The sequence below is a fragment of the Bison bison genome, unplaced genomic scaffold (genome assembly GCF_000754665.1).
Source record: "Bison bison bison isolate TAMUID 2011002044 unplaced genomic scaffold, Bison_UMD1.0 scf7180017864180, whole genome shotgun sequence".
Lineage (NCBI taxonomy): Eukaryota > Metazoa > Chordata > Mammalia > Artiodactyla > Bovidae > Bison > Bison bison.
In genome coordinates, this window is record NW_011494752.1 from 10219921 (window position 1) to 10231523 (window position 11603).

The window sequence follows — 11603 nt, forward strand, 5'->3', positions numbered from 1 at the left end:
ACCTCTGACTGAAGCTCTTACCACACTCATCACACTGGTAGGGTTTCTCTCCTGTGTGAATCCTTTGATGCTGGACAAGATGTGTGCTCTGACTGAAGGTCTTTCCACATTCGCTGCACTCATAGGGTTTTTCTCCAGTGTGAACCCTCTGATGTTTGGTAAGCGACGAGCAGTGGCTAAAGGCTTTCCCACATTCCTGGCATTTGTAAGGTTTCTCTCCAGTGTGAGTTCTTTGATGTTTAATGAGTGCTGAGGAATGAATGAAGGCTTTATCACACTCGTTACATTCATAGGGCTTCACCCCCGTGTGGATCAGCTGGTGCTGCACAAGGTGGGTGCTTCGATTAAAGCCTTTCCCACACTCGCCGCACTCATACGGTCTCTCTCCAATGTGAATCCTCTGATGAATGGCAAGGGATGCACTCTCGGTGAAGGCTTTTTTGCACTCACTGCACTCAAAGAGAATTCTTGTGTGAGTTCTCTGATGTTTGGTTAAATTAGCTCTGTGGCTGAAAGATTTCCCACAGTCTGCACAGCTGTAGGGCTTCTCCCCTGTATGGACCCTCTGGTGTCGAATAAGCACTGAGTGGTAAGTGAAGAGTTCACCACAGTCATTGCATTTATGAGGTTTCTTTTCTTTATAGGTCCTCTGCTTTTTCATTAAGGTAGATTTCTGTTTCAGTCTTTTTTCGAGGGTGTGGAAAGCATAGGGTCCTTTGGGAACTCTGTCTTGAGTGAGAAGGACTGACTTCTGGCCTAGGGTTTTCCAGTAAACGTCGTGCTCAGGGGCTCTCTCTTCTGGGAGTGAATTCATGTGGGTGAACATTCCTCTCCAGTGTCTCTCCTGACTTCCCTGCTGATTCTCCAACCAGTCTTCACAGTCAAGAGTTGTTTCTGTGCTGGAGTCACAGACACTGTCCCTTGTCAGCCTGTCTATGACTGCAACCTGGCATGATTCTTCTTTGGAAAAATCTTGCACTGAAGTTGAATCCTTGCTTCTGGGACTAGTCTCCGAGTCTGAAAGAAATTGGAAATGTAAATTTCCTTCGTCTTCTGAGTTTTGACAAAATGGCGGTTCTGTAATGGGTCAGAGTTAATGAAGGTGAAAGGCACAGCTTCAATGAGGAAGTGGATTTGACTCTTGGAAGATGATTTGCAAAGAGAAGCAAATGGAGGGGAATGAAAGTACAGAGTTATGCAGATAAATCAGTACACAATCTGACCCAGGAGGCAGAATAGGGCAAAAGATGACCAGAAAGACAAGAGGAGGGATGGAGAGGAAGTGCTATATTGCTGGATGAGCAGGAAATGAGTATCCCAGATCAGGACAGGGGAGGAACAGCCTCTAACAGAACATCAAGTGCTATCTATCAGAAACAGCCAGGCAGTCACCACCTTGGTGCAGGCACAGTGATGACTTCTAAGTTTCCAGTCACCCAGCCTTACTCAATCCTACTATGCACTCCATTTTCAGTTTAAAATCTCCCCTAAGAATGCATTTATAATGTCTCTATTCAAAAATCTATGACCTCCCTAAGATATAATGGCAAATATATTAAATTATACCTGCACAAGGCTAAACATTACAACACTAATTGAGGTAGCAAAACTGGTAACATCTCAAATATTCTACTATAGAGAACTGATTAAATCATGGTGTATACACACAATGGAGTATGTGCAACTTAAAAAAATAGATTGATCACTACATAATTGCTAGGAGGTGATCTACAGGATACATTAAATAGACTTAAAAAACCCCAGCTCAGGATGGGGAACACATGTACACTCATGGTGGATTCAAGTCAATGTATGGCAAAACCAATACAATATTGTAAAGTGAAATAAATAAATAAAAACAAAACAAAACAAAAAACCCCCCCAGCAAACTAGAAAGGAGTGTGTTTGGTTTGCTACTTTGAGAGATATAGATATTATCAACATATTTGGTTACATTTTCCAAAATCAAGGACAGATACATGAAATACTAGTAAATAAGATTACCTACAGAGAGAGCAACAGAATACAAGAGAACAGGGACAGTAGCCAACCTCTCTGAATATATCTACTATACATCTATTAGAATTTTTATGTTAAATATGAAATTATAAAGCCAAAATAATTTATAAAGAGTATAGTTCCAAAGAATAAATAAATAGTTCAGTGAAATCCGTTTGACCAGATAAATTCTTGGTTGCCTAAAAAAAGGTCTGGTAGAAAAAAAAAAGTCTGGTAGCTTGATAGGTGGACTTCCCAGGTGGCTCAGTGGTGAAGAATCTGTCTGAAATGAAGGAGACACGGGTTCAATCCCTGGGTTGGGAAGATCTCCTGGAGGAGTAAATGGCAACCCACTCAAGTATTCTTACCTGGGAAAGCCCATGGACAGAGAAGCCTGGTGCGTTAATGGGGTCGCAAAAGAGATATGATTTAGCCACTAAACAATAACAAACAACAAAAAATGAAACAGAAGAGCAATTTCAGAAACAAAATCAAGTATATAAAGGAATTAAGGACAATACAAAGGTGGAATTTCAGTCAGTGAACTAAAATAATTGGTTTTTAAAGCAAATGGTCCTGTGACTTATTAAACATTCAGAAGACAAGTTAGATCTGTCTCATTCCACACAGCCAGATGAACTTTGTTCATTTATTTACTCATCTATCTGTTCATTCAACGATTATCTATTGGATATGCTAGGCTCTGGGGAAAAACAAACAGTACCTATGTACACAAGGGGAGAAAAAAATTTAGTCTGACATCCATGAATACATATAAAAAATGCACCTTAGTAAGAAATAAAAGGCAAGTGATGCTGTGAAAGATTATAAGGGGAATCCAGGGGGATGGGGGGTGGGGTCCTCCCTGAGAAGGTAAATCACTGAGCTGAAATCCAAGTGGGGCTGGGGTCCAGGTGAGTGTTGCAGGTAACAGGTACAGATGCAGAGGTGAGCCTTCCAGGTAGAGGAAATGATATGTACAGAAGCCCCAAGGTGAGAGGCAGCACTTAGGAAGAGCACAGCAGTTGACAGCATGGACTCTGAAATAAGAATGCATGAATTTAAAACCAGCTCTGCCACTTCCAGCCATGTGACCTGGCCCAAGTTATTTAACTTTTCTACTTTAGCTTCCTTATCTGTAAGCTGGGGCAAAACCAGTATCTGCTTCATGAAGAATAAAAACACCACCTACCTCAAGGAGCATTAAATGAGGATATTTGTAAAACACTGAGGACCCTGATACAGCATAGGTGCTAATAAGTTGTTTGTAAAATATAAACTGATACAAGGCTAGTATGGGCAGTGACTTCAAAGCGTGGTCTGTGGATCTCTGGGAGTCTCTAGGTTCAAAACTTTTCAAAATAATACTTGGATCTTATTGGCCTTTTTCATTGTCTTGACATTTGCATTTATGTTGCAAAAGTAATGGTGGTGAAACTGCCCACAACTTAGGCACAAATCAGGACAAAACACCAGATGTACTAGTAGCTGTTACATTTTCCCCTACTGTGTACTCTCAGTTAAGCAGGGGGGAGCCAGTTTCACCTAAAAATGTCTATGGAAACAACAGGAAACATTATTAATTTAATAAATTAATTTTAATCTATTAAACTTTGACTACACGCCTTTTTAACATTCTAGATGATGAAATAGGAAATATTCATAATGCAAGTCCACTTATATCAAAATATGGTGCTTGTCTTGAGGAAAACCATCCATTGTGGAATCAGTCATTTTTTCCTTTTTAAATAGACTAGCACTTTTACTTGAAAGAATGACTGGCAAACTATGTTATCTATGTTGGGTATCTGGCAGATATTCTCTCAGAACTGAAAAAAAGATGAGCCTACCATTTCAAAGAAAACGACTGACAGTATTTGAAAAAATGTGAGCTTTTAGGCAGAAATTAGAATTTTGGAAAACTTTTAACTCCCACTGAGAGCTTGATAGTTTCCTAATACTTAAAGGCTTTTCTGATAAGGTCAGTGGTGATACTGAAAATTGTGCTTTTAAAATATTGCATAATGTGTCAGTATTTGGAAGATCTGCCTAACTCAGTAAACAAAATTTTCCAAAAGATCAATAGATTTTAAGAGTATGAAAAGTTCATGGATATGGTTTCAGATGCACCTTGCACCTAACCTTTAGGAAACTACTGCTTGCCCAATTTTGGTGTATAATCAAGAGAAAAGCCAAAATTTTCTCAAAAGGCTGTAAAATACTCCTATGTCTTCTAACTAAATATTGGCGTGAGGCAATATTCTTCGTACAGGCCAACCAAAACAATGCATCACATCAAGCTGCATTCAGAAGCAGATGTAATTATAAAGCTGTCCTCTATTAGCCATATACAAAAAGACCTGCAAAAATGTAAAACAATGCCATTCTTTTCAATAATTTTTGTTGTAGAGAAATAATTTTTATTTAAATTGTGTTATTTGTGTTAACATGCAATGGGTTTATAATTGTTACTTCTAAATTAATCATGATAGTTTAAAATCTTTCTCACTTTTAATTTCTAATATGGTAACTACTGGTAGATATAACCCACATAAACAAAAGCTTGCTAGGATTCTCAACAATTTGGGGAGTTAAATAGGTTCAATGACGCTAAAACCATTAAGAGTTGCTAAGATAAGGTACAAAATCGGAGGGAAAGTAGATATGAAGCAGGGCTGGATATTATGAGTAAGGTACAGATTTTACGAGCGTCTATAGGCCTCTAGGATTTTGGCTGTCATCCAAAGAGCAACGGGAAGCCATGGACAAGTCCTAAGCAAAAGGGTGACCGCCATCAGACTTGCATTTTGAAAACATCACTCACTGTCACATGAAGAATGGAGTTTACAGGGGTAAGGAGTTTACAGGAGTCAGGGAGATGGCCTCAGATGAAAGGGAGACAGAGGGATGTTAATGATGAGGAAATACTTAGAAGTGATCAGATAAACACAAGGACGAACTGGATAAAGGCGAAGGGGTTATGTAAAGATTGTTCAGATTTCTGACGTACAATTTGATAAGCAGCGAGTGTTATTAATATAATTATTGGAAGAGGATCCTGTTAGGGGGATGGAGAATTTGGGCACATACCAGGCATTCAGTTTTCGACATGTTGTACTGTAGCATCTCTGACATAAACAAGTAGAGACAGCATGCAGGATCTTAGTACTTTGACTAGTGATTAGACCCATGGCTTCTGCATTGTAAGCAAGGAGTCTTAACTACTGGACCACTTAACAAACCACCATGGGATTGTTCTTTCTGGAGACCCCCATCTATCTGACTCACCTGAGCAGCTGCTTTTGGGGGCTTTTCTCTCAAGCAGCAGTGGTTCTTTTCCATTCTCCAAACTGTGGTTCTCAGGTTTGGAAACCGGAAGCCCTGCTCATTAGAAAAAAAAAGGAACTTAGCTCTTGGTGATGGGTATAAAGCTGTGTCCCAGAGCACAGTCCCAACCCTTGGATCCACAAAGACAAGACACCATAGGAAGTTCTGGAATGAGGGAGGTGGAAGCCTATAAACGAAGCTTAAAACATGTGCAGCAGGAGTCTGGGCACAGTAAGGAGTCACACGCATTTGAAAAGACAAACATTTAGCCTGTAAAAAATGGAAAAAAAAAAAAAAAGAATTTCTCACTTGTTTATTACAGGAGTCCCCAGGGAGACACTGCTCATCAGTCCTCAGCTTAGGCAAAGAGCTGGGTGAAGTGGGACCCCTGCAGCAGCACCATGAGCCTGGGGGTCTATGACTAGTTGTTTCTGATGTTTTCCTTTCTTTTTGCTTCAGTTACTAGAACCCACTTTCTTATTGAATTTATTACATGAGATTTGGGAGGAACTAAGATACTTCCTTCCACTCCTCATATGAACAATACATGTACATGTATGTGTGTGCATGCACACACTTGCACACAAACACACCACACAGAGGTGGACACAGGATCCAAACTGGCCAGAGTGTTCTCTATTTCCCTGGCTTGAGTACTGTCTCATGATGGATACATGAGCCTATCTGATGAAACTCACAGGACAGAAGCCCTCTTTCTTTCCTCAGCTCTATCACTGGAAGAACAACGTAACACTAGAGAGGCCAAAGGCCATCTCTGCCCACAGGGAGATTCAGGCAAACCTATGGCACGTCATTAAAAAATAAGCAGGAATTATCCTGACACCGTATCTGATTCCCTTTCAAGCTAGTCTGAATTCAGTTTCTGTCACCTGAATCCAAAGACTCCTAATAAAAGAAAACAAGCCCAGACATTTCACCAAGACCCTAGAGCATAAACAGATTCTCTCTGGGCCCAAAGGGACCAACACTTTACATATTTCTGGCTTTGTTAAGCTACTTCACTGCCAATAAAACAGTGAGGTCCCCATAAGCAGGTCAGGAGTCACAATGAGAGTCTGTCCTTACAGAGTGAGACCAGGTTCCTGTAGTTCTCCAGCATCACGTCCCTCTGGGTGGGATCCAGCCTCCCCCACTCCTCTGGGGTAAAGTCCATGGCCACATCCTTGAAGGTCACTGATGCCTAAGACACAAAACATACTTCTGTTCACCATCCGTCTCTCCGCAGTCTCCCTATCACCTCTCAGTTTCTGCTGGTCCTGGAGTTAAGTGCGTAGATGTATTTAACAGGGGGAATGACTGCAGTAAGAGACAAGCATTCTCACGTGTTCTGGACTTTCCATGTAAAGTCGCTGGGCAACAATTATGTGCCAGGCACACTGTCCAAGATCCAACATGAGAATCAAAGGAAGACCATGGTTTCTGCACTGAGAGACTATCATTTTTTCTGGGGAATAAAGAGTTAAAACAGGAACCAATGAATCAATAAAACAGTTTGGCAAAGTAAATGAAATACAGGCAGAGACAAAAAGCACATCTGTATAATTCTCCTTGTGAGTCCCCAATAAAAAATTTGAAAGATAATTTACACAGAACTTGTGACTGGACAAGCTCAGTGAAGCACGGAATCAATTCAAAGCAAGAAGCATTAAACTGGAAAATGACATCAACAGATTAAGAAAGGGTACAGATATAAAATGTAAATGTTCATATGTAAACACCTTAGGACTGAGTTTATCTAACACACAAAATACAAAAACTCATTGGAAAAAGACACATACCAGTACCGAACGTTTCTCTTTAAGTGATAGAGAATGGGAATAATATTCTAGGTTGTTGAAATAAATATACCAAATGCTATAACTTGATAGAAAACAACTTCTATTTAAATATCCATAAAGCATTTGCAAAAGTAACAAAGTAAATGTTAATAAATTTCAAAACAGAAATGAAAAAGCAATAACTGATGGTAATTTAAAAAATTAATTACAAAAATATTAAAATTTCAAAACAATAATGAAATAAAAGGCAAAAATCAATGTCATAAGGCTAAAAGTGTCCGAAGAAACACTTCCATTTCATTTAAAAAATTAGTGTAATTAAGTGAACACAGCATACAAGTCAATTAGAGACAGAATGAGGGGAAACAGAAGGAATTACAGGATAAAAGCAGAAATTAAGGGGAAGAAAATCAAGAAAAATAAGGGACTGGGAAACATGAATAAGAGCAGTATGTTATAGTACTATAACAACATCAACTTCCTGATTCTGGAAAAAGAAAGTAATAAATGAAGTGAAATGTTAAATCCTGGAGAATCTGAATGGAGTACATACATGAGAAATCTTTCTACCACTTGCTACATAAGTCTCCAATTATTTCAAATAAAGTTTACCAAAATGGAACTAATCTTAGAGACTTAAAAAAATATAGGAATCATCCTTAGAAAATGTAAAAATCATTAATAAGCTACTAAGTAAACAAGATACTATGAGAAAAAATGACTTTGATCCTCCAATCTGCCTATCTATAGCTAAACTGACAGTGGAAATTAACTTCTAAACCATTAAAAAAAAAAAAAATCAGAAAAACAAACAAACAAAAAATCAGAAAAACAAAATGCAAACTACTGCACAAAAGGCAGAAAAAATATAGGAGAAAGCACAGTAAACAGAATTACAAAAATCACACAGCAACAAAAATGTGAAACACACAAGTAATTATATTAATATGAATAAATTCATTTCCCTTATAAAAAGGTTTCTTAAAACAGACACATCCTCTTTTCAGAAAAAGAGATCCAGACAAAACCCCCAAAGTTGGGGACTGGGTGGGTGGGTGGAGAAACGGAAGGAAACATAGTATACCTCATGTCTGAATACAGTAGTTCAAGTTCAAGGGAAACATATGGAAAAATACATACCAAACTGTTATCCTCAGTAGGGAGAGGTAGCAAACAACTTGGTGAGGTTAGTACGCATAACATACTTTTATAGTTATACATGTCTGTGCCTTTCACCTGGTTACTGTGAGCAAAATTTTAAAACATTAAAAAAAGATTCACAGCCCAGGCAAATTCTAATAAGACAGACAGTTGCAATATTAGCATCAAACAAAATCTAATGCAATACAAAAGGGACACACAGAGAATTTTCAAAATTTCCATAAAAGGTTTAATCCATCCTGAAGCTGTAACAACTCTCGAAACTAGTCTCTTGTTGAAATGTATTAAGCATTCACCCTTCTTCTGGTGCTTATACCCTGACTGTCCTCTGGCTGCCATACCGGCCACGTTTAGTCCACGCAGTTCAGGCAGTACTAGCTCACCTCTAACCCACAGGTGGGATACAGGTTTACATGTGTGTGCTCAGGTCTACACTCTGATCATCACACTCAGATTTGGTCAATAATGGTCCAAGGAAGGGTATAATACCCATTAGAGTTAACTTTCAGTACTTCTGGAATCTGGAACTACCAGGAGGGAAGATGTTCTTTTCCTCTGATTTTCAACATGGGAAGATGTAAGCCTAAATTTGTTAGGGGCCAGCCTGCACTATAAGAAAAGACTGAACGCAAAACACACAGAGAGAAAAGAAAAGGTGACTGAAATGGAGAAAACAGGTTCCAATGCTACTGTCGGAACTTAATTTTAGCCAGACCTGGCTTTTCCCTTATAATTGTCAATAAACTTGCTTAGGCCAGTTAGAATTTTCATTAGCTGCAACTTAAAAAGCTTCTTGAGTGATAACATCTTCAATATTCATATAAGACATTCAAGAAACCAACGGAAGCCACCAAGTCCACAAGGATCCTGAGAAATCACTTTGCTAAACGGTAGGAATGTGCCAGGCCTACTTTTCACACTCTGGATTAAAGCAGCCAAGAGAGAGGCTAGTGGAGGAATCTTTGGGTTGTGGTATGACACATATCAGGGAGAACTCTTTTCTCCTACCCAAGTTTAATAAAAATTAAAAATTTTTGGACATGCAAAGAAAGCTGAAAGACTATACCAATCACCCATATATTACAACTATCACTTATGTCCAACAATTCTAATATATATATATTTGGCCACACCACAGGGCATAAAGGATCTTAGTTCATTGGCCAGGGATTGAACTTGAGCCTCCTGCAGTGGAAGTAGAGTCTCAACCACTGGACTGTCATTGAAGTCCCAAATTAACAATTCTTAATATCAGCCCTTGAGGAAGGGAGAGATTGGAAAGTGAGCTGCAACTTGATAACACTTCACCTCTAAAATACCTGAGCATTCATCATCTTGGAGGGCTGATTAGAATCCTTCTACAGGCTTCCTCTTCCGGTATTTCTTTGAACTATCTGAGTAATTATGTTCATAATTCACTCCAGCACTTAAGGTGCTCTCTTAAATTCCTACTTAACAGTCACGTGTATGCTGTTTCCCCCTATTGAAACATACATTTTAAGAAGAGTACACCACACTATCTTTTAAAATCATTTCCGAATACCAGGTACAGAAATTAGCTGCTACGTTAAAGAAGGGCAAAGCTCCTTCCATGCCTGCTCAGTGATAAAACTAGATGCACAAGATACTGTGAAGAAGTAGAAAATATTTCCCACCGAATCCACTAGTCACTCGAGCCATCTCTTAGAATCAGAACTCAGCTCTCCAGATGGGCTCTAGCGGGGCACAGAAACTCCACTTCAAACAGAAGAGAGCATGTCCACGATCTGAGAGATAAGGTGAATTTCAATAATCAGCAGAGACTTCCACTCACCTGCGATCTGGCTGTGAGGCGCAAAGCTGCCACTTCTCCCTCTTCTGTGCAGTTTTCTTGAGAAAAGGGAGAATCCTGGGGAGGCAGCGCTAAACACAAGAAAGCAGTCATGATAGGACCCAAATATATCTCGTGACGCAGATCTGCAAGTTTAAAACTCCTGCCACTGTACTACTGGTGCTCCTTACAGACACTGCTACTGAAGGCATCCCAATCTGGAAATAACTCATGAACGCTGCTCTTCGGGGCTTCAATTCATTCATCTGCTGTTACCCTAACAGATCCTGGAAGAGGGCACCCTCTGAGCCTGGAAATTAAAGTCCCCGCTGCACCGTCCCCCCACCACCAGGCTTAATCAACATCAAATTAACATGGGAAAAACAGGCTCAACAGCTCTGAAAGAAATCACCCTGCATCCTTAGTCCAAAGACAGACTGCTGGATCCCACCTCCAAATAATTATTACTACTTGAGACTGGGGTAGAACCTAGAAATCCAACAAGCAGGGGTGGGGAGGAGCGTGGATTTGATGTAGGTCACAGAGCAAACTTCAAGAAAGCCTTGATCTAGGAGAACTGGAAACCAGTCACTGACTCCTATGCCTCGTGTCTCCTCTGTAAGACAAAGGATCTGCTTTACCGAAATCAAAGAGTTTTTGTGCAAAGTGGAAAAACAGGTGTGGAAAATGCATGCGTGCTCAGTCGTGTCCACTCTCTGCGACTCCATGGACTGTAGCCCGCCAGGCTCCTCTGTCTATGGGATTTCCCAGACAAGAATACTGAAGTGGGTTGCCATTTCCTTCCCCAAGGGATCTTCAAGACTCAGGGCTCGAGCCTTTCTTTCCTGTGTCTCCTGCATTAGCAGGCGGGTTCTTTACCAATGAGCCAACTGGGAAGATGTGGAAGATACTTTTGCCAACCAAAAAGCTAAACCGTCGGACCCACTGATGAGGCTAGGATGGTATAGTCACCCAGGAGAAGAAGGTGTGAGACAAAGTGAGAGGCTATGCCCAAGCCTCAGCAGCAATTAATAACATTTCGCTCACATTTTGAGGGAGGCTTTGGAGGGTCTGCTGTGCACCCAGCTGGAGTGGGAAGAGGGGGGATCCCACAGCAAGCTCTCCACTCTCACTCGAAGAGCCCGTCCGTCCCCAAACAAAGGAGTCAGACAACACTGACTCCCGTTCATCAGGAAGGATTCGGCCTGGCCCCCAGCCCAAGTTCAACACCAGCCCCTCTCACCTCTCTTCCCGGGCGTTTCGGCCACATCAGTCTCCATGGTCACCGCCTCCTCCAGGCCGCGAAGGTTCTGCTCTCCCCCCAGCGCAGCCCGCTCGGGGCGGAGAGGCGGGAAGCCCCGAGGCCTCGTGGTCCTCCTTCCCGCCGACCCTCGGGGGGCTCCTCCAAAAGGCTTCGCTCCGTCCAGAGCCGGCTCGGCCCTCGAAGCTGGCACCTGGAAAGCCGGGACAAGCATCCCTGAAGCTGGGCGCTAGCGCCTGGCGCTGCC

General features: G+C 41.0%; 1 protein-coding gene across 2 annotated transcripts in view; it reads right to left on the reverse strand.

The window, feature by feature from the left end:
* ZNF286A (zinc finger protein 286A) overlaps positions 1-11603 on the reverse strand; it is a 15344-nt gene that overhangs the window by 3475 nt on the left and 266 nt on the right. The window contains exons 2-6 of one of the 2 annotated variants that reach the window (XM_010842977.1): positions 11339-11549; positions 10099-10187; positions 6412-6526; positions 5287-5379; positions 38-1017 (exon numbers count right to left, since the gene is read on the reverse strand). In XM_010842977.1, coding sequence (XP_010841279.1) covers positions 38-1017; positions 5287-5379; positions 6412-6526; positions 10099-10187; positions 11339-11375 — 1314 coding nt within the window. In that variant the 5' untranslated portion in view covers positions 11376-11549. Of the gene's footprint in view, positions 1-37; positions 1018-5286; positions 5380-6411; positions 6527-10098; positions 10188-11338; positions 11550-11603 lie in introns of those variants that run through there. The other variant, XM_010842976.1, reaches the window with a different exon arrangement.